Raw genomic sequence first — 24,006 nt, 5'->3', positions numbered from 1 at the left:
GAGACTTGCGGACATGAACATGTATACCCTGGAGGAAAGGAGAAACGGGGGTGATATGCTGGTGGTGGGAGGCAGGGCTGGTGGTTGGGAGGTGGGGATAGTGCTGGGCAGACTTATACGGTCTGTGCAAGAGCCGGTGGTGGGAGGCGGGGTGGGTGGTTGGAGGGCGGGGATAGTGCTGGGCAGACTTATAGGGTCTGTGCCAGAGCTGGTGGTGGGAGGAGGGGCTGGTGGTTGGGAGGCGGGGATAGTGCTGGGCAGACTTATACAGTCTGTGCCCTGAAAAAGACAGGTACAAATCAAGGTAAGGTATACACAAAATATGGCACATGTGAGTTTATCTTGTTGGGCAGACTGGATGGACCGTGCAGGTCTTTTTCTGCCGTCATGATACAGACGTCCAAATATTTGAAAGGTATTAATCCGCAAACGAACCTTTTCCGGAGATGCGAAGGCAGTAGAACGAGAGGACATGAAATGAGATTGAAGGGGGGCAGACTCAAGAAAAATGTCAGGAACTATTTTTTCACGGAGAGAGTAGTGGATGCTTGGAATGCCGTCCTGCGGGAGGTGGTGGAAAAGAAAACGGTAACGGAAGTCAAACATGCGTGGGATAAACATAACGGAATCCTGTTCAGAAAGAATGGATCCTCAGCTTAGCAGAGATTGGGTGGCAAAGCCGGTAGTGGGAGGTGGGGCTAGTGCTGGGCAGACTTATACAGTCTGTGCCCTGAAAGACAGGTACAAATCAAGGTAAGGTATACACAAAAAGTGACACATATGAGTTTATCTTGTTGGGCAGACTGGATGGACCATGCAGGTTTTTTCTGCCGTTATCTACTATGTTAATCATAACCACAGCCTTTGGCAACTCCAAATTAATTTTTGTTTTGTTCCCATGAGTCCTCTGGTCCCAGCTAAAATGATAGTTACTGGTACTTGCTTAATAACTTGTAGCACACCACTAATGCTCTCAGATTTTTATTAATGTGCCTTTAAGAATTCTCACACACTCACTCTTTCTTCATAAAGAAGGTGCTGTATACCAGTAACCTGTTTCCATTGTCTCCACCTGTTCTAGTTATGCCGTATCTTTCTGAGATGCTGTGACCAAAATCTGTACCCAGTAGGGGAGCTGTGGTGCAGGCATTGATCTTATCAATTTTAAGAGCCCCACTGCTCCGAGTTGAGGATTTCAGTGTATTTGTGCACAACTGTAGCCTCGTGTTCTTTATTATAGAGTGCGAGAATGATGTTTTCCCTCAGTGCTTCGTCGTCTGCATTAAATTTCAGGGAGCCGGTCCACACTTTTTTGCAAGGTCCTGCTGCACTTCCTCACGCTGCATTACGTTTGAAGATGTGATTCAGGTTTAGGAACTAGTACTATAGCATTACTGCTAAAATGCCCCAATAAGTATTCTAACAGCGTTTAAGCAGGGGAACATATTTGTAGTAGAACTATCAAGACTTAACACCTCATAGAGCAGTGTTGAGCCTGGTGAAGCAAAAAAAAAAAAAAAAAAAATCCTAAGAAGTAGCTCTTTTTTTTTTTAGAAGTCCTTTTGTTGGTGGTGGTGTTACGGACCATTGAGTTGATGTCAGCTCATAGTGACCCTCTTGATAACGTCCCTGAATTGTGTTCGGTCTTCAGGCGGGCTAATCATTGATAAAATGGCACTATAGCTGTTGTATCAATCCATCTGATTGACAGTCTTCCATTTTTGTCTTGACCCTCAACTTTGCCAAGCATGATGTCTTTCTCAAAGATCAACCAATGTGAATATACACAACTCCTCCACACATATTCAGAACTGTCTTACAATATCTGCTTGTTATACTACCATTGTGTTTCATCATTATCATGCTGCCTAAGATCCTTCTGTTACACTAAATGTCTATTTTCTAATATATTTCCACCATCCATGATGTACTGTAAGCCACATTGAGCCTGCAAAGAGGTGGGATACAAATGCAATAAATAAATAAAAAATATAATATCCTTGCATTCACCCCCCCCCCCCCCCCCCCCCCCCCCCCGAATGATCTATGAATGCACTGTTTGAAAAAGCCCACCCTCCACCCTGAAGTTAAAAAGGCAGGAAGGATCTAGTGCTTAGTTTTGACTGTCATTGCGCTTTGGCACCTGCTAGGAGTGCTGTCCTAGGCTACTGCCTAGTTTCAGTTAATGGCCCTGCAAACTACAGCTGCACCATGCTATAGTGTACATGAATAGTAATCACCTAGGGAAAAAGCAGCTAGGTAGCAGTTGCTAAAAAGACAACAGTGGCAGAAGGTAGGAAAATACTGATGTTGCACCTTACTAAGTCTGGACCACGTGTACAAGTATGGTTACCACATTAGAAAAGCAGGCAAGGGCAATGAGAATGGACTGTGGACTGGACTATCAGTAGAGGCCAGAACAGAGCAGTGTTCTTCTGCTCTGAAAGGGGATTACCAAGACAAGATATGATAAGAGTCTATAAATGAGTCAACACCAATCAGTACTTCCTCTAAAAAGGAGATTATTCCATGAAGTTACAGAAAGAAAATGTAAAACAAGTCTAAAAATAACAATTAAGCTTTGATCATTGTTGGCAGAGGGAGATGTAAAAAGCAGCCATTTTAACAGCTACTAGAGGAAATCTCCCTAAATCATTAACCAGGTACATTTAGGAAGCTAATGCTTGTCCTGTAGGGTAAACAGCCTGGAAGTCAGGCACAGGGTTCTATGTTACTGGAGCGTTGCTTTGACCAAGTTAAGAGTAGTTCTTTATTTTAATCAAGCAAGTTTTAATTTTGTATAAATACAGAAGTTGAACCTAACCGAGCTCTTAGAGCAGCTCACATTCAGTACCCCAGCCCTTGACTTAAAACAAGAGCAGGTTTTGTAAAGTTGTTTTAATAATGGCACATGGCACCATAAAGAGGTCAGATGAAACGGCAAGTTACAGCAGGTGAGGCTTTTCTTCGCTAGTAAAACTAGAACACCAACACTGTACACCCTACAGCATAGTTAGACAGTCCTGCTAGATTCTAGCTCATATCTTCTGGCTCTCACACATAAAAAAAAAAACAAAACCAGTATTAAACAGGTTAAAAAAAAGAGCACATCTTCTTCCAGGACCAGATGTAAGGCAGCTTTTCAATCCTGTTTAACAGGAGGTTACAAAACTTGTTTGTAGCTCTCAGCTGTGAGGTGCGCATTTTCTTCTGTTTTTACTTCTTGCGCACTGCTTTGTCCAGATTATTCTTGATAGCATCCAAGAAGTCTGTTGTGTTCACATAATGCTCATTCAGTCTCACGCTAAATAAAAAAAAATAAAAAAGTTAGAAGAATAGGAACACCACTTTAAAAACACCTAAAAGCTTTTTTTATTCCAGCACGCTTTTAATTTGAATAAAATTATTAGATTTTTTTTTTTTTTGTTACATTTGTACCCCGCGCTTTCCCACTCATGGCAGGCTCAATGCGGCTTACATGGGGCAACGGAGGGTTAAGTGACTTGCCCAGTCACAAGGAGCTGCCTGTGCCTGAAGTGGGAATCGAACTCAGTTCCTCAGGACCAAAGTCCACCACCCTAACCACTAGGCCACTCCTCCACTGTTGCTACTGTTGGAGATTCTACATGGAATGTTGCTATTCCAACATTCCATGTCGAAGGCGGCCCTTGCAGATCACCAATGTGGCCGCGCAGGCTTGTGCTTCTGTGAGTCTGACGTCCTGCACGTCAGACTCACAGAAACAGAAGCCTGCGCAGCCTTCTACGTGGAATGTTGCTAGTGGAATAGCAACATTCCATATAGAATCTCCAATAGTATCTATTTTATTGTTGTTATATTTGTACCCTGCGCTTTCCCACTCATGGCAGGCTCAATGCGGCTTACATGGGGCAATGGAGGGTTAAGTGACTTGCCCAGAGTCACAAGGAGCTGCCTGTGCCTGAAGTGGGAATCAAACTCAGTTCCTCAGGACCAAAGTCCACCACCCTAACCACTAGGCCACTCCTCCACTGAATTGGATGGGCATCCTGTGCCATCAGTTAGCACAGCTACATTACCACATGGTAACTGGTTAGTGGATGCTTGAAGTTTGAGTGTCATCTGGTTTAAGAATTACAGGATACTGCTGCAGTATGAACTACAGGCTCTGGTGTCCTCTAGTAACTGCCAAATCTGCATGCACTAAAAACTTTTTCTGGGGACAGGTGTGTCCGGGGGGAGGGGGGCCAAGAATCGGGTAGTCCTGGGCCATCGGTTAGCACAGCTACATTACCACATGGTAACTGGTTAGTGCAGGATTACCATGTGAGCCCTTACTGCATACAAAATAAAATTACTGTGTAATTCTTAATACCTATTTAATGGTCATAATAACAGAAACATCAACAGATGGCCAGTAATAAAAAAAAAAAAAAAAGGAAGTCAGCCATGTTACTGCTGTGGTAAAAATGGCCTCAGCATGTGGGGAAAATACAGTCCAGTTTTTAACCAAAAAGGACCATGTTAATTGTACATTTGACATTATTACTTAAGATTAGGATGGGTAAGGCAGGACAGAAACTTAATAAAATGAATTTCTGATGTGTGCCCTCTGCAGAACTCCCAGACACGTCTAACAATGCAAACCACACAAAGAACTACATTAGTATGTAAATCCCTAAAACAGATTTAAGAAAAGTGGCAGAATCAAGGTCACAGAACGGGCAGGAACCCCCTTGCAAAGCCAAATAATTCACAGCACCCTGTAATGGTGGCTGCAGTTATGGGCAATACAAGAAAAAGTGAAATAACTACATCAACTGACTGACATAACAGAAAAGCTAAAAATTATAGCGTGTAGTGAAGGAAGGGACATCACAAGGCACAGTGATGGAAGATTTTACAGATGAAGAGCCATAACGCCAATTTCCCTCTGCTTCTATCTCACACTGCTCTGCGGTGACAAGTGTGCCTAGATTTCAGCCTGTGTTAGCCAAGAAGAAACTACTGTTTGACACCCAGCCAGCAAACTATCAAGACAGTGGCAAGGCAGCTCTTAAACAAGGAAGAAAAAACCCAGGTGTGTTACCTGAAGGCAAAAATCAGGAACAACCAAGGCCAAAACTTAGTCTTTTCATATTGCAGAATACACCATGGCCTTGCTGAAGTTTTCACACCCTTATACATTTTTCACATTCTGCATTACATTCAAGCTACACCTCACTCTACACTTTCAAAGTGAAACTATAGAATATTCAAAAAGCATAATGAGGAAAGTCTTGCTTGGATTTTAAAGTCTTCCTACCCCTTGACTCAATACTTGGAAGATCCCTCTGCAGAAAAACACCACCACTGTATAGGGCAGATGTCTACATTCCAGTGGCATAGCCACAGGTGGGCTTGGGTGGGCCAGGGCCCACCCAACAGTAGCACATGTTTAGTGGTAACTGGTGAGAATCCCAAGCTCCGCCAGCTGAAGATTTTCCCCTGATGGTAATGAAAGCACTACTCTCCATGACACGGCACCTGCGCAAGCTCAGTTTTCAGTGCATGCCTGCTGCCAAGGTGGAAAGAAGTGTTTTCCCACCAGCTGAGATTTGTGTGTGGGGGGGAGAGGAGAAGAGAACACAGTGCCCACCCAATTCTTGTCTAGGCCCACCCAAAATCTGTTGTCTGGCTACGCCCCTGCTACATTCCACTGTTTATGCACATTCCTGGGAAGAATTTGTAGACTGAAGTCTAAATCTTTCCACAGATTTTCAGCTGGATTCAGGCCTGGCTTTGACTGAGCCACTTCATTGTTGGTTTTGCTTTTGTCTAGGATCACTCTCATACCAAAAGGTGACTTCCCTACCAGTCCTTTCCTCCAGATCTCCCCCCCACACACACACAAAATAAAACACAACCCAATGCTGTCACCAATATAAACATGCTGAGCATTAAAGCTAAAAACTTCAACTTTTTCAGCTGACCCCTCCCAATCCTTTTTTTCAATCTTAATATTTCTAGTTATCTACATTAACTAAGGGCCCCCTTTTGAATTTCCTCCATCTTTCCCTTTTTATTTTTTATTGTAAACCACTTAGAAACCATTTGATAGACTGCTTAAATATATCTTTCTTGCCACCCTCCCATGTCTGTTTATAGCAAAACCTGGACACTGAACAGTTTAACATTCTCCCCCATAACAGGAAGACACCTATATTATTCTTAAAAAAAAACAAACCACAGTCTTCAGCAGTTCTCTTACCACATGACTAGTGCCATTGGAGGAAAAAAAAAACTTGATTTAAGATAGCGCCAAAAGCTGGTCCTGGAGGCACCGCAGCCAGCTTTTCAGGCTATCCACAATGAACATTCTTGAGCTTTGGATGCAGTAGAGGCAGGTCATGCAAATCTCTCACGGACTGTGGCTAGGGTGCCTCTAATAGTAGGTTTGGGAATCTGTGGGCTAAACTACTTCCACTTTAGAGTGATGAACTCAACCCTACCAAGGAATACTCACACACCCATTGAAAGGTAAAGCCTTCTGCTACGTGAGTTTGACAGCGCTGGTCAAAAGGTTTAGACCTTTTACCGCAACGTCTAGTCATAGAACCAGACCAGTTCTGACCAACTTCCTGTGGACCCTTAAGGGAATTTTTGGAAGTGAGCTCAACTGACTTTAGCAAAGTCAGACTGGAATACGACTATGTCCTATATTAAATATTGTTATTTGTGCTTCCATGCTGCAGAGTATGGTTGTGTAGGTCACTGAATAACTCACGCTTTAATGGATTAACTGTATTTTATTTTTAGCAGAATGTGACTCCCCCCCCCCCCCCCCCCCCCAGCACTACTGTATTAAATGAACAGGTGCACCAGCTTCCACTCATCCCTTCACACAAAAGAGCCACACCCACCTCATTCCCCTTACAGCCAAGGGCTTCAGTAGCCATGACAGTAGCTGGCATGGGCCCAAGTGATTAAGTCTGGATTAGATATGTGGCCCTAACTAGCAAAACAGAACTTATTTCATAGATATATATACTCTCGATGACAGAGTATGCAAGCTACTTCTACTATGAAACATTAAGAAAAAGCCACAGCAGAGGATCATGCAACTGTTCCAAAAGCAGATACTGAAACTACAGCATTGTAGTTTCCCTGCAATTGTTCCCTTCTCCACTACTGCCAACTCCAGACTTCGCGCCTTCTGTCTCGCTGCACCCTACGCCTGGAATAAACTTCCTGAGCCCCTACATCTTGCCCCTTCCTTAGCCACCTTTAAATCTAGACTGAAAGCCCACCTCTTTAATATTGCTTTTGACTCGTAACCACCTGCCTCCACCTACCCTCCTCCTTCCTATACACAATAATTGATTTGCTTACTTTATTTTTTGTCTATTAGATTGTAAGCTCTTTGAGCAGGGACTGTCTTTCTTCTAGGTTTGTGCAGCGCTGCGTACGCCTTGTAGCGCTATAGACATGCTAAATAGTAGTAGTAGTAATTTTAGAAGTAAAGCAGGATCTAGCTCCTATAGAAGCATTTTAAATGCAAGAGGTCTTGCAGTTTTGTTAGCTGTTTTAAACCCCTCCCCTCTGTCCACTCCGAGTACATCAAAGTCATCATCAAACGGAGGTCTTTGGACTACAACATATGATATGCATTTGTGAAGCAGGTAAACAGATATCCAACAGGCAAGAAGCCCTGTGGGGATGGGTAACTCCTTATCTGCATCTCAGTAGCCACTGAAATAACCACCATCTCTCAACCCCATCTAGTAGGTGCTAGTGAGACCATGGAGTACACATCATGGGGTAAAACCCAGGCAGCTTACAAAGGCCCAGCTGCTCCTTCTCTCCTCTTCCCCCCCCCCCCCCCCCCCCCCCCCAACACACACAAAAATTATAGCCCCTTCCCAGTCCTTCAAGGGCAGGAAAGATCCACTCTTTCCTAACTGCTGCCGCTATATTTTCAAGATGGCTGTTGCGATTGCCCTGCAGCAGTCGCACAAGATTGCCGAGACCCGCAAGACTACCACAGGCAGTCTCAGCAGTCATTTTGAAAACACGGTGGTGTCGAGCAGGAACAGTGGGGGATCTTTCCTGCCCCCCCAAAGAGGCTACTAGAACACCAGGGTCCTTCAAGGTAGGACCGCCAAGGGTGCACACTAGTGTGGTGGGGAGGGGGGGGGGCATACAGGCTATGACGCTTATGGCCTGGGGGCCCCAGAGCACTGGCAGTCCACCTATGGGCATGGGGATGATGCACATTAAGCCTAAGTCTTATCTTAGCAAGGCTGCACTTAAGCACCTAACTTTAGGTGCATTTTTACTGGTAGCTCAATAGCACGTGTAAATACTCACACATAGCATTCTATAACCTGCATCCATATTTCAAGTGCCAGGCACACACTTAAGCTGCCCATGCCCCTCCCAGGCCCACAACCCCTTGCAGCTGCTTGTCATGATTGCAAAATTCAATTTATAGAATTCTAAGAGCAGTTCAGCCCATAACTGCATCGTAGCACTTAACCAATTGCAAACTGGTATTAACACCAAGTAGCAATTAATTTAACAAGTTACACACTTAGCATGCAAAGTTGTGTGTGCTGGTTAAGTGTCAAATTATATATTAAAAAAAGTCTATAGACGTGAGGGCTGATACATAAGCTTCTTACTGTGGTTGCAAGTAGCCCACTCATGTTTCTAGCACATATTATGCTCTCTAAACCAACCTATTATCTCATCACTGGGTTGTGGAGGAGAAAGTGAAGTTACTTACCTGTAGCATGTGGTCAAGGACAGCAGGGCATGTATTCTCACACATGGGTGATGCCATCTCACACACCTCAGTGTGGCTGCTACCCAGAATAGAGAGGCCTTTGGCTGCATCCCACTGCACACACACAGGCATGGGACTGACAGTACAATACTATAGCTGAAAGAATACAACTCGAGGGGAGATGGCAGATGTGAGAAACAAGCAGAGACCATGAGACGAAAGCCAGTTGTTACTTCAGCTCTTTATTAATCAATCTTCTATGACTCAACATGGACCGTGTTTTGGGCATTAGGCATAGATTTGCTTTATGTGCAGAACAAAAACAGCCATGATCTACTCCTACAACCAACATGGGACTGTTTTAACCTTATCGCTTGCCGCTATCCCATCAAAACCATGACAGATTCTGCATTTTTCGGACAGGCCCCATGCCTGAGTAGCCTGTGCTCTGATCTTAGATCCAAACAGGCTTAGCTTAAGTTTCATGTCACCCTTAAAATGCATCATTTCTCACTTACTCCCCCCTCCCCACAGTGGTTAGGCTGCTGGTCCAGTAGCTGCTCCTCAAGCTTTTGTGATTTTTTTTTTTTTCTCTGTCTGATTAGTGGAGTTCTTTTCTGCCTTTGATGTATTTTTATTATTGTACACTGCTTTGTTTTTCTTTTAAGGAAGGCAGTAGTATCAAGCCTCTAAACATTAGCAGACATTTGGGAATGATAATCCCAGGATCAAAGAGGTCTGACTATGCCGTGAACAATGTCGAGTCAGTTCTAAAGCTATTTGGATAACATCCACTGGGGTCTCCTCAACTTACTATGACTAGGAAGCTAGGATCCACTGGGCAGCTCTGAAGAGTAGAAATGTAACATGTACTATTGTAGCCTAGTAACATCAACATCTGCAAACCTGCGAGCTGCTGTGGACTTATGAGACAATAGCTCCAGCACTCAAAATAATTCTCTGCATGAACATGAACACTTTTCCTCAAGGGGTTTTTGGACTTACCACTCACCACACAGGTAGGAAAATTATGGATTCCCCATCTATAGCACAATGCCACTACTGCTAGACACTTCGTCCACACCCTGGGAGCTAGCATGAGGCTAAAGCAGCAGAATATGTTAGCATAGTAACACAGTAGATGATGGCAGAAAAAGACCTGCACGGTCCATCCAGTCTGCCCACGATAAACTCATATGTGTATACCTTACCTTGATTTGTACCTGTCTTTTCCAGGGCACAGACCATATAAGTCTGTCCAGCAGTATTTCCCACTTCCCAAGCACCAGTCCCGCCTCCCATCACAGGCCCCATGTAAGTCTGCCCTCCCCTATCCTAGCCTCTCAACCACCAACCCCTCTTCCCCCTGCCACCCAATTTCAGCTTTCACCCAATTAGCAACTTGTGCCCAACAGCAGAGATGCTTCCTGTGGCTCAGAAGAATCCAAAAGCCATAGGACCAAAGCCTGAATCATGAGAAAGGTGGCCAGAGCCATAATCCTGGAGTTCTTTATTAGGTATCGGTCATAGCCCTGAGGTCCAAGAGGGAGAGGAGGGGAGGAGGAGATTTTTTCTTATGTTCCTTGCCACAAGGAAGTACCTCGAATAAAATCCTATCCCTTCTTGCCCTGGTAAAATGTGTTCTACTGCATTCGTCTACAGCAGGGTGAAAGCCGCTCTGTAAATACTTGTGTAGACAAATGAAGTAGGAAGGGCATGGTAGGCAAGCCCGTCTCCTTTGCCAATTCTATTCATTCCACTTTTATTTCATCAATTCAAAGCAGATTCCTAAGGAATTCCAGCAAAGTAGAGAACCAAATACCATTCAAATTAAAACTTATGTATGAAACCAAAACGGTTTTTAGTACTTTTCTAAACAAAAGAAAAAAGTGAATCTCAACTGGTAAAGAAAGTATTCTATATTCTCATATCCTGAAATATATATATTTAAAAAAAAAAACCCTCCTCTAATGATTTTTGAGATCCCTTGAGTTTTGGGGGGGTGGGGGGTGGAAATCAAGCAATGTTTCTGAACATCAAGCCAAATTTATTTGAGAATAGAAGTAAATCTCCAATCATAACCTGAATTTAATTAATAAAAACATGTATAAATCAAGCAAGCAATTTTGAAATGAACTCAAGATTCTATTCTCAACCAATGTAGTTCATTAAAAGGAGGAACAACCTCACTATATTTATTCTAAAAATAAGTGGCAGTGGTGTTCTGGTAAAAAGTTGTAATCACCTGGTACTTATTGTGTAGAATAATGAGTTACAATAAAACTGCGTAAACAATCCTAAAACGTCCTAATTCAATGACATTCTAATTACCATCAATTTATGTAAAGTAAAGAAAAACTTTGCCGAGTTATCCATGTGATATTTGTAATATAGGGATATATCCCCAGTACTCGGATTTATTATACAACCGTAACGATGTTCCCTGAAGGAACAGCCACACTGTCTAAAGCAACGTTCTGCTGATCACCAAAGTAACTTAAGTGTTCAACTTAAGAAAATGTGCTGTCGCCCACTCTTCAACTATTTGTATACAATATTTTACCATCCAAATAGTATTCATTAATAAATTTTGAACTAGGTATAATACAAAAATGTCTGCATGTTAAAGAAAACAAATGTTATGTTTTGCAGATAACTTCCTAGATAGTTCATATAAACATTGAAGTGTGTGTGTGGGAGGGGGGGGGGGGGCAAAGATGACCCCAAAGGGCACCACAAACATATCTACAGAAATCTCATTTTTAAAAACCTTGTAGTGACTGTTCCCTATGAAAGCTTTGAACCAGGCAAGTACACATCCACCAATTCCCATCTCACTCAACCCGAGTCAGCTTTATAAACTATGGTCCATGGCATTAAATACTGCCGAGATGTCAAATTTTAACAGGACCACCTCTACTTTCAGCTAGTATCCTCATTTCAGGTGTAAGTACAAATCAACATGATCTCTGTACTATGCAATGACCTAACACCATGCTGAGTTGATGTAAATATAGAGAATTTTCTAAAAATAAGGTAAAATTGATTAACAAACTCTAGTTTAGCTAACTAGGGAATGTTTGCCACTGGTCTAAAATTATCCACTTGCATCAAGTCTCCTTCAGTATTCTTAGGAAATGGGTTTCAGTATTCTTAGGAAACTAGTGCAACCAAGGCCGTTTCGTCAAAAATGAAAACGGGCCCTAGAAAGGCTCTCGTCTAAGCGATTTCTCCTCTCCCCCCCTGCCCTCCCCTCCATGTCCCGCGATTCTCTGCCCTGCCGTTCCCTCCTTGTGCCGCGATTCTGGCCTCCACTCAATGTCCAGCGATTCTCCTCTGCCCTCCCTTCACCTCCCATCCCCTCCATGTCCATCGATTCTCCTCTGCCCTGCCCTCAATGTCCCGCAATTGTCCTCTCCCCTCCATGTCCCACGATTATCCTGTCGCTGCCTTACTCCCCCCCCCCCCCCCCATCCCTTCGGAATCCAGTGATTCACTTCTGTCCTTCCTTCCCATCCCATCTTATGTGCAGCAATTGTCCTGTGCCCTGCCCTCCCATCCATGTGCAGCGATTTTCCCCTCCCCTCCATGGCCAGTGACTCTGTCCTTCCTGCTCCCCTTCCTGTAAGCCATCCATCTTACTTCAGGTCAGAGCGGCAGCAGACAGGCTGGGCTCGCATTGCCTCCGGCGTTCCCTCTGTGTCCCACCCTCCTCTGATGGCATTTCGTCTCTACACGAAGGTGGAGCAATGAGAGGGAAGGCAACACTGGAAGTTTGCTGACGTCACCAACATGTTACGAACCCAGCCAGCCAGAGAACGTTGAGGTACGAATTATATAGATGGGATAAGTGCAATAGATGCTATTTCCTTAGGACAGACTCCCTCCTTCAACACAGCATTGACAATTTCTAAGCCAGTACAGTACAATAGAAAGAATGACAAAGATCTAAACTACCACCCTTCTTTACCACTCATTTTTAAATCTTCAAAAATACTGGTAGAAGTTACAGGGACAAATTTATCCCATATTCAGAGCATAACTGAGGTGGTTTATCTGAAGAACCCAGCAGCTGGAGGTTACAAAGGCCCAACTTTCCTGGCAGATCTTCAGAGACTGCAACTTTGACAGCAGCTATGCTCTCCAGGAGGCTTTCCCTGCAGGAATCACCATAAGCCACACTGAAGGAAAAACGCCACAGACCTGTACTCTCTTGCAAAGCAGTCAACAAATACCCAGGCCACTGAACACTACCAGAACTGGGTTCAGGAAGGATCATCAAGGTACACAAAGGCTTTCTCCTTTTTTTATTTTCTCGTTAGTGCAATTGAACTGTTCCTGCTGGGGGGGGGGGGGGGGGGGCTCTCAAGGAACCCCTCTCTGGCAAATGGGAGAGGGGGCCGAGGCAGTAAGCAACTCTGAAGACTACAGGGGATTGGTGGGGAGGGACCTGCCACGTGGCATTAACACCCCCAGGGTAAAAGGAAAGGATGCCCCAGCAAGAAGACCAGCTTCTTTGTTTTTTTTTTTTTTTGTTGTTGTTCCTCCAATATAAAAGGAGTATTTTTTTTTTTTTGTAATTTAAGCTAGTCAGCTACCAAAAGGCCCCATCAGAACAGGACTGCAGAGCACTCACTTACCATCTGCTGAGGAGACTGAGAAATACTGAAGGCTCAGGAAAGAACAGGCCCCAATAAGGTTTCCCCATCTGCTAGAGGAGGGCATATACCTACTCATAGGGGAAACGGTCTGGAGCAGAAGATAAAAGCGGCCTCTTAAAGAGATTATCCTGGGCAGCGTCCACAAGGTTCCATCGGATGATGTCATCCATACGTGAGAAAACAACATCCTGCTTGTCCTCGGAGAAAGGGTGCATTCAACTCCTAAAGAATAGAGACACTTACTTGCTGAGGCCACCATGAATGCAGCCTGCAAGATCCTTTGTCATAACCCCACTTTCCACAGTCTCCACGCAAACCTTCTCTAGGGTCAAAGCAAACCTGGGGAAAAAACAAAGCAGTTTGTGTGAAGCAGGTATTAACAGGTATAACATTTATCATTAGGAACCTAGAAGTGTTTCACTCAATCACCCCAACAGCCGCAATGAACATCTTGCTAAACAGCATAGCTAAAATGTTTTATCTATCCTCAAAAATTTTGATGCGGAGGTTTTATGTATCCAACTGAACAAAGCAACCGATACCATTTACCATGAATCCTGCAAAAGCGTGTTTGCACTGAATGTACTAATCAATGCCAGATAGTCTAATTTAAATTAGTGATTAGACACTTCAAGGTGAGCTACAAAAAGCCTTCATGAAATTTCCACTCCTCAAACATACTACTCAGCCTTTAGAAACATACTACAAAAGTCTTTTTGCTCCCCCCCCCCCCCCAAATTCCTGCCAGAGGGGTCCCACAGTAAGTAAGTTCAGGCAAGCTGCCATTTACTTTGCAACTTCAATCAGGCACATGTAAAAGTAATAAACTACAAAATTAGGGAAAAGGATCTAAAGTGTTTAACACAAACAAAAGATTCCTTATATAATGGTAAATGAGCAATGAAAGTAATATTTAAAAAAAAAAAAAGGGAGAAAAAAAGCCTCAAGAAGCTCCCACCTATCGGCTGGTAGCGCAGGTCATCATCACTGGCCAAAAAAAACCTCCCAAATAGACTTGTGGATTTAATTGAATTGCAAATTTAGCAAAAATTTCAGCTTTACTTAGCTGCATGGTCTCTTTCTTCCAACTGAACCAGAAACTAGACAGTGACATTAGGCTGCATCAGGGTCAATCGGTCAATGATGAAGCCCTGCTCTACCAGCCAATAGCTGGGAGCTTCTTAAAGCTTTTTTCTCCCTCTATATTATTTTCATTGCTCGTTTATCATTATATAAGGAATCTTTTATTTGTAAAGTAATTAAGACAGTAGAGATTTAATAAGCCACATAAAGAACCAGATTTTTGGAACACTGGGGGCCTGCTGTGATTAAAAATTATATTAGTTAAAACTATGAAAGTGGGTTTGCATGAAAATTAGCTACCTCCCCTCTCCCGATTCCCCAATCATTACCACCTAACATACTATTTAAAAAAATAAAAATAAAAAAATAGTGACATTTCAATGCCTACCACCACCTCAAAGCAAAAACATTAAAAAAAGGTAACGGAACGTTGGGGGAAGAAAACATTAAAAAATCTAACAGAACTCTGGGGGAAGTACTACCCAAAATACAAATACTACTCACTAATTAGTTAATACTATCAAAGTAGGTTTGCATAAAAATCAGCTAAATCCCCTCCCCTGATTCCTCAATCATTACCAACTACCTAGAATACTATTACAAAAAAAAAAAAAAAAAAAACGCCCCACAACTAAAGTGACATTTCAATGTCTACCACCACCTCAAAGCAAAAACATTTAAAAAAAAAAAAAAAAAAAAAAAAATCACACTCCAAGCAGAGAAAGTACTACTCAAAATACGTATACTGAAGGGGCACACACATTCAACTCATTAAAAACAAAAAAACAAAGGGCTAAAAGCCTCACAGCAGCATTGGGTTAAGCGTTCATCACACTGTACAAGACCTTTAAACTTATATGCAAGGTCAGATATCCTGCCCACAGTAGTGGCACACTCAGTTTTACCAACTAGTACTGAAGTTCATCCAACAACTTGGAGGAGATAGAGCATCTAGCTCAAGTTACACATATCTAGACATTACATCCTATCCTTCCTTCCACCCCCCCATGCCTTTTGGGGTTCAGTGGGACAGTAGGAGCAGCATCTAGCTCAAGTTACACATATCGAGACATTACATCCTATCCTTCCTTCCACCCCCCCCCCAATGCCTTTTAGGGTTCAGTGGAACAGTAGGAGCAGCATTGTGGCCAGTGTCATCCTAATCTTTTCCCTTGCTGTTCTTGCTTTTTCCTATGATGCACAGTTCCTTTCGTCATGTTTTATACATTTTTTGTAAACCACTTTGTCTTCATCGAAAGGTGGTATATCAAGCACAAAAAACAGATGCAAATGTTATTTTCTTCACAGGTTTTTGCAAACATATACTTATTTTAAACAGGTATAGTATAGCTACTCCTTGCATTCTATAAAACACTGGGTTTAACAGTGTTCAAGGAAGGCTGGGCAGAAAAACTTAAGACAACACAGGCAACAGAAGACTTCTCATATGCTCACAGCCAGGGCTGGTGCTAGACATGATGGGGCCCAGGGCAGATGCTAGGGAGGGGGTCCCAAAGATTGCTTAAAGATTATCCCTATGACAGAACAGTGTGTGTTTTAAGCCTGTAAATCTGCCTTATTTCCTGAAGTATATTTCTCTAGTTTGGCCAGGAGGTGGTGCATGTTTATGCTTTGAACCTGCTGTAGAACTAAGGCCACTTTCTTTAGTTAAGCCTTTTGGAAAGGCAGTAAACTTTCAAACTTGTTGTTCTGGGCTCTAATTGGCCCAAGAGCTCATTTCATTTGGATTTTACTGGCTTTCCCCAGTCTTAGCCAGAAAGGGAGAGAGAGAAAAAAAGAAAAAAAAAAAAAAGTAGGCTCTCTGAAGAGGCTCTGTCAGCACCATATTTCCTCATCTTCCCTGGTACGTTTTAGAAAGTTAAAATGTTGATAGTTTGATCTATATTTCAGTTACCTGTTATTGTTTGCCGATTGCACTTTTTTGTTCATTGTTCAACTAGCTGTTAAGCCCGTTAAAACGGGCGAGTTTTTTTAATTTCACCTCCATGTGCAGCAAGTCTGCTCTGTTCCTTGTCCTCCCCCCATGTCCAGCAACCCTCCTCTGTCCTCTTCCCTCACCCCATGTCAAGCCACCGTCCTCTGTTCCCTGCCCTCCCAAAGAGACAGTGAGTGTGAAAGTGAGCAGCTAGTGTGTGTGTGCTTGGGTGTTTGTGTGTGGGTGTGTGAGTGAATGAGAGTGTGTGAGTGAGTGAGAGTGCGTGCTTGTGAGCTGTTAGTACTCCCTGTCTCATTGGAGGTTCAGTGTCTCCTTGTAGTCAGTTGTTGGAGCTGTGTGTCAGTGAAGGTTCAGTGTCTCCTTGTAGTCAGTTGTTGGAGCAGTGTGGCAGTGGCGGTTCAGTGTCTCCTTGTAGTCAGTTGTTGGAGCAGTGTGGCAGTGGCGATTTCCACGCCCCCTCCTTCCCTATTGGCTGCATTACGCTTCGTTTTCCACGCCCCCTCCCCTCCCTATTGGCTGCATTACATCCTCCTCCAATTTCCACGCCCCCTCCTTCCCTCCCTATTGGCTGCATTACGTCCTCCTCCGTTTTCCACGCCCCCTCTCCTCCCTATTGGCTGCATTATGTCCTCCTCCGTTTTCCACGCCCCCCTCCCCTCCCTATTGGCTGCATTACGTCCTCCTTCAATTTCCATGCTCCCTCCCCTCCCCTCCCTATTGGCTGCATTACGTCCTACTTCGATTTCCACGCCCCCTCCTTCCCTCCCTATTTGCTGCATTACGTCCTCCTCCGATTTCCACGCCCCCTCCTTCCCTATTGGCTGCATTACGCTTCGTTTTCCACGCCCCCTCCCCTCCCTATTGGCTGCATTACATCCTCCAATGTCCACGCCCCCTCGTTCCCTCCCTATTGGCTGCATTACGTCCTCCGTTTTCCACGCCCCCTCTCCTCCCTATTGGCTGCATTACGTCCTCCTCCGTTTTCCACGCCCCCTCTCCTCCCTATTGGCTGCATTACGTCCTCCTCCGTTTTCCACGCCCCCTCCCTTCCCTATTGGCTGCATTACGTCCTCCTCCGATTTCCACGCCCCCTCCTTCCCTCCCTATTGGCTGCATTACGTCCTCCTCCGATTTCCACGCCCCTCCCCTCCCTATTGGCTGCATTACGTTCGGTACAGGAACAGGAGCTGCTGGTGGAGGCGGGGTTTGGAGTGTTGCTCCTTGAACGTTCGGTCTCTACTGCGCATTTGCGGGTGAGTACGGTCACTCGCAATTTATATGTTTGATAGACAATGAACACTATCCAGTTTATTGCCTCTGCTGTCTGGACTGATAAAGAATCCTGGTGGTTTGTGTGTTGGGTCTGTGAGTGCTTTCTGGGAACTGTGGGAACTCTGGGAGCATGGCCTCCAGTAACCTAGAAATCACTGGGGATAATTTGAGAGCGGTATACTCGCCTAGAGGCAGTTGGGACACAGTCGGTGGGAGGAGGGTGCTAGTGTATAGCGCAAGCGGCAGGTACAGGTGGACCTGAGCTGTGTTGGGGGAATAGACCCTTTAAGTGGCTATGGGATAATCCCAGGTGGGTAGCTAGGCATTCCGTGACAATCCCTCTTTTCAATTTCAGGCAGGTTTGAGGCCCTCAGTGACATGGGGGCCCAAGGCAATTGCCCTGTTTGCCCATCCCTAAACTACAGCCCTGCTCACAAACTACTGTCTACAGTGCAAGACGTACAAACTTACTTAATCAGATCCTGATTGCCATCCAGCTTGCCTCTATGTTCAAGGCCTCGGGTCCAAGCAAAGATGCTGGCAATTGGGTTGGTACTCGTGGGCCGTCCCTAGGGAAAAACAAAATCCAGAAGCAAACCAACAGAGAAAATGATTAAGATTTCAAAGATGCAGAATAAAACTCTGAAGAATTCAGGCATGCTTATATTGAGGCTGTGTGGTGCAATTTGCAGGTCATCACCTACCATACCCCGAGCTGAATCCCATACTGGGATTTGTCAGGTAGCCAGCCTCTATTATTTACTTATTACATTTGTACCCCGCGCTTTCCCGCTCATCGCAGGCTCCATGCGGCTTACATAGTAACAAGAAAATACAAATCTGTAGTATCAGAATCAAAGGAGGCATGTGATAGGACAAATGGACAAGGAGTAAATGGGATAGAAGAGGTGTGAGAGAAAGGATAGGGATTGGTAAGGGGGTGGGGGCGATAAAGGAGAAGTTGGGGCAAGCAAATGAGCACTCAGCCTTAAGTTGGTGGCGTACATCTTATTAATGCACATGTTCAGTTAATACTACCCACCATACTATCAATTCATTCTAAGTTTGTGTTGGTCAAGGTTCAAGCCAGAGCAAGATAAAACTATTCTATACAGAAACTGTCTAGACTGGTCAGTGTTTCCCCAAGTCCAGTCCTGGAGTACCCCTTGCCAGTCTGTTTTTCAGGATATCCACAACGATTATGCATGAACGATTTGCATATAATGGAGGCAGTGTATGCAAATCAAGTTCATGTATATTCATTGTGGAGGTCCTGAACACCTGACTGGCAAGGGGTACTCCAGGACTAGACTTGGGAAACACTGTTTTAGAGACCATCACTGAACCTCAGTTGTTCAGGCAAGATAGTGAAGGTACACCAAGTCCAGTTACAGGTTTTCTGAACAGCACATCTACCTTCTGATGCTCTCGGTAATGGCGAGTGACAGTGCCATGAGCTGCCTCTGCTTCAATGGTCTTTCCATCTGGGCAAACCAAAACTGAAGTCATCAAGCCAAGGGAGCCAAAACCTATGTTTACAAAACGGAAAGAAAAAAAAACAGAATGACCGTGACTGTCCATCTATACTGATAACATGAGATATTTCCACTAACTTCCTACTGCATCTATTTCAATAGTATTCATCCATGTGGAGTGTCCCTCAATAGCTGCTCATTTGTAGAAGCCATGGCCGTCTTCACTGAAATCTGAGTATCAAGTGTTTATTGTACTTTGCTTTGATGAGCTATGGTAAAGCAAACTATCAAGTAAATACACAATTAGCAGTACAGAAGCATTATACACCATGTTCTAACCAAAGTGAGAATAAATCTGGTGGTTACCTTGAGCTAGAATGTCTGACTGGACATCTCCATCATAGTTCTTACAGGCCCAAACAAAGCCGCCGGAAGACTTGAGCACTTGGGCCACCATATCATCGATCAAACGATGTTCATACCAGATCTTCAGCTTGTCAAATTCTGGTTTGTAATTCCTGTAGGTTAAGTAATTGCCACCATTACTGTCCCCGCCTGAATTAATTTCCTGACAGACACTATCTTGTCCCTTGCTATACTTGCTGCAACATGTATCTAGTTGTCTAGTTACCAGATAAGCATCAGCTTGTGTAAAAATTTGTGCCAAGGAGTCCAAGACATAAGCTAACATTTTACCTCAAAGCTAAATGATTTTAAAATGAGCTACTTTAATCCATAATTCAAAAAGGGGTAAAATCTAAGTCAGCCCACCATGCACCCTGCTTAGAAAAGAAGCCGCCCCCAATTTGTAACCCTCCATTCAAAGAACTCTAATGAGGGCCACCATAGCCCAACTTCTTGCTGTACTTGAAAGAGTAAAAAGAACTTTTAAACACTAGATGGGGAAGCCATGTGAATTTCAGTCTATCCACAAGTGTGTGCTGTAGTGAAGAGAGGACTGCTGGCTATAGGGCGATCTAGCAGTGGTTCTGAAATCAGCAGTTCAAGAGAATGAAAGTGAAGTGGGAAATGTCACATACTTCTCAAAGATTTCCTGGAAGATGTCTTTGAATCTGCCATCATAAGCCTTCAGAATTGTGTTCTTGGTGCTCATGTAGAGAGGCCATTGTTTATTAATCGCATACTGGAAACAGCTGTGAGCAAAGCCAGAGATGGACTGGGGAAAAAAAAAATCAAGTTGTTAATCCAACAGAACAAGTCCGGGGGGGGGGGGGGGGGGGGGGGGGGGGGGGGGGGAAGAGAAGAGAAAAACCCTTGAGCTCCGTAAGTACCACGCTTACCCACCTCATATGTTGGGATTAAGATTACAATAAGACTGTTACTCCAGTCAGGTGACATGAACTAGCTCCTCCCAAGACAGATTTTTTTTTTTTTTTTTTTTTTAAATAGAAGGGAACCTACTTTCTGGAAAACAGTATTTTGAACTGTCACACCCACCATTATACCACAATATGCATCTAGACCACCATGAGACAGAGAGAGAATGAATAGGCATACCTCCCTTACCAAAATCACCCACACAGCACTTGACCGTTCCCTAAATGCTTCCTTACCTCATCTGTGTTGTACATGCCCATCCCAACTCCTCCTCCAGGAAAATTGAACACCTCCCACTCCTTCACCGCAGAGCCATCTTTAGGTGTAAACACCATCTTGAAGGTGCCTGACCTATCTGCAACGAAGTCTGTGGCCTTGTACTACAAAATTAAGCACAGAAAGAAAATACTCAAAAGTTTAAAATTACTAACAAGTTTACAGAAGGTCCAACCCTCCCCCACACACACACAAATTAAAGCAATGACACACCTGATCACCATGTGCATGTCTGCCAATGGTAATGGCCTTGGTCCAGCCAGGGACAAGACGAGGAATGTTCTTGCAGATAATTGGTTCCCGGAAAACCGTCCCACCTAAGATGTTTCTAATTGTGCCATTGGGGCTTTTCCACATTTTCTTCAGTTTAAATTCTTAAACATGAAAAAAGAGAAATACTACAGTCACTATGTTAAATATCACTTCAAGAAACAGTTCATTTTCAGCATCAGTGGCAGAAAGTATCTTTTTAGGCCACCAGTTCTCATTAGTTGGTGGCCAAATCAACCTCCAGCCAAGTTCTAAAATCTGCTACTGCCCTGCATCTACAGCTCAAATTGTTTACAAGGCCAAAGTTCACATACTCTGAGGTTCAGATCTCCTTTTTCAATGCTGACCATCCTAACCCTCCAGTTATTTTAATCTGGTCCTGCCTTGCTTGAGCGTTTGTTTCAGTAGAAGACTAAAGCCAAGAACTATTTTAAACAAGGAAAATTTTTATTTTTAATAGCATGAAAGATAGTAAAAATATAAATTGTGGAATACATAACTTCTAACTGTAATGAATGTTTTCATTTAAAAAATGAAGACCTTAAAAAACCCAATGACTATTCCATAAGCACTATTTATTTAGATTTTACTCACACCTTTTTCAGTAGTACCTCAAGGTGAGTTACAGTCCGGTACACTGGATGTTTCTCTGTCCCAGGAGGGCTCACAATCTAAGTTTGTACCTGAGGCAATGGAGGGTTAAGTGACTTGCCCAAGATCACAAGGAGCAGCAGTGGGATTTGAACCAGCCACCTCTGGATTGCCAGACTGGTGCTCTAACCACTAGGCCACTCCTCCACTCAGCAGTGTTCTATGTAGAATAACCAATAATAGCAACATTCCATGTAGAATGTCAACTATTTAGATTTTGCTCACACCTTTTTCAGTAGTAGCTCAAGGTGAGTTACATTCAGGTACTCTGGATATTTCTCTGTCCCAGGAGGGCTCACAATCTAAGTTTGTACCTGAGGCAATGGAGGGTTAAGTGACTTGCCCAAGATCACAAGGAAGTGGGATTTGAACCGGTCACCTCTGGATTGCAAGACTGGTGCTCTAACCACTAGGCCACTCCGCCAACTACTGTAAATCATGGCATCATACAACCTTGTAAATGTAATTGAATCAATGTAATTTTTAACAACTGTTAAATATAAGCCACATTGAACTGAAACTCATTTTTGGATAATTATGGGATACATGAATAAATAAAATAAAAATGATAGACTAGATGAAGTTACTACAGGGCGGAAAGTTATTGTAAATACATTCAGACCATTTATAGTCATGTATTGTAAATAGTGAGAAGCTTATCTTGCCAACAAGTAACAAAGTGAAATACTAAACTTGAATGTCTGCCACTAGGACAGTCCATCTCAAAGCTTTCAATCTCTTTCCAGGTTAAATTAGTCTGTAGAAAAGGAAAAGGCAATAAAGTGTCCAATTATTACAACAGTTATAGAACAATTCATCTTAAATCCTTGCCCTATGTTGTACCTTCAACTCTGGCTTCATCTGGTGTGATGGTTGCACATTTCACAGCTACATTATATTTCTGGGTGGCCAGTGCAGAGTCTATAGTCACTTGGTCGTTGGTCTGGTCACGATATGGAAGACCCAAGTCGAAGTATTTGAGCTCTATGGCCACATTAGATAGGATCAGCTAGGAAAGAAAAAAGAAATGATCACCACAACAGGCCTGTCTGGTGTCAAGAGTACAGCATGCATCATGTTCAACCCCTAAATTGAGTTCTATTTCCCAGATCAGCAGGAAATGTTGCAAGATGTCTTGACTAGGGGGAGTCGCTGCATAAAAATGATTAGGTTCATGGCTCACAAATCAAATAATTCCTTAAGGGTGCCCTGGTGTATGGTCTCTGGTCTCAAAACATTTGGAAAGCCATGCTGAATCAGACCGAAATCCTTAGAGCCCAGTATCTTGTCAGACAGTGGCCAGTCGGAGACAAGTACAATGCAGATCCCTGAAAAGGATCTCATTTCTAGGGTGAGAAATGGCTCTCCCAAGTCTACCATTAAAAAAAAAGAAAAGAAAAAGAAAGAAAGTTAGCAAGGACACTTCCTCCATGATCTTAACTAAACCTTTCAAACCTGGTCACTGTGCAGCAGGTATAAAGCCTGTATGGTACATTATCTTGATTTGTCATAGCCATTTTCAGGGCAGACCATAGAAGTCTGCCTGGCACTGGCCTTGCTGTCCAACTTACACTTGTCATCAAAGTCCCAATCCAGCCCATCCAAATCTGTTCAGCCGTGATCAAGGCACAGACTGTAGAAGTCCGCCTGGTACTGGCTTTGCTTCCCAATTACTGGGGTTACTACTACTTGCCATCTAAGCACCACTAAGTTTGATTCCATGCTTTCTATACAGGATTCCTTTGTGTTTATCCCAAGCATTTTGAATTTTGTTAGTTTTCATCTCCACCACCTCCCATGGGAGGGTATTTGAGGTATCTAGCACCCTCTCAGTGAAGAAGTACTACCTGGTATTATTCCTGAGTCAGCCCCCCTGCACCCTAAATTCATGTCCTAGTTCTACTGCCTTCCTGTCTGTGGAAAAGATTTGTTTGTATATTAATACCTTTCAAATGTTTTAAAGTTCTGTATTAAATCACCCGCCTCTCCTCTCATATGTCTTGTGGGCACAAACCCTATATATCATTTTTGTTGCTTTTCTCTGAACTGCTTCAAGTCTTTTTACATCCTTAGCAAGACTCAGCCTCTAAAACTGAGCATAATACTCAAGTGGGGACTCACCAACAACTTCTGCAACATGCACCATCCTATCATCCACCAAGACTCCGCAGCTTGATTTTACACACACACATGCTATTTGTTTTCAATCTGCTGGTTACTAGTTTCATGGAGTGTTTTAAAAGGTTAAACCATTTCCTATTTAACTGTTCCATTCCC

General features: G+C 43.5%; 1 protein-coding gene across 1 annotated transcript in view; it reads right to left on the bottom strand.

Moving 5' to 3' along the window:
* Window positions 1-2,867: 2,867 nt before the first annotated feature.
* LOC115459866 (isocitrate dehydrogenase [NADP], mitochondrial-like) overlaps window positions 2,868-24,006 on the bottom strand; it is a 59,955-nt gene continuing 38,816 nt past the window's right edge. Inside the window, exons 3-11 of the mRNA XM_030189673.1 lie at window positions 22,573-22,738; window positions 21,022-21,182; window positions 20,769-20,912; window positions 20,235-20,371; window positions 19,561-19,712; window positions 19,136-19,248; window positions 18,191-18,288; window positions 13,651-13,746; window positions 2,868-3,304 (exon numbers count right to left, since the gene is read on the bottom strand). Coding sequence (XP_030045533.1) covers window positions 3,217-3,304; window positions 13,651-13,746; window positions 18,191-18,288; window positions 19,136-19,248; window positions 19,561-19,712; window positions 20,235-20,371; window positions 20,769-20,912; window positions 21,022-21,182; window positions 22,573-22,738 — 1,155 coding nt within the window. The 3' untranslated portion in view covers window positions 2,868-3,216. The remainder of the gene's footprint in view (window positions 3,305-13,650; window positions 13,747-18,190; window positions 18,289-19,135; window positions 19,249-19,560; window positions 19,713-20,234; window positions 20,372-20,768; window positions 20,913-21,021; window positions 21,183-22,572; window positions 22,739-24,006) is intronic.

Source organism: Microcaecilia unicolor, chromosome 1 (assembly GCF_901765095.1).
Source record: "Microcaecilia unicolor chromosome 1, aMicUni1.1, whole genome shotgun sequence".
NCBI lineage: Eukaryota > Metazoa > Chordata > Amphibia > Gymnophiona > Siphonopidae > Microcaecilia > Microcaecilia unicolor.
This window is presented reverse-complemented; position numbering and strand designations above follow the sequence as displayed.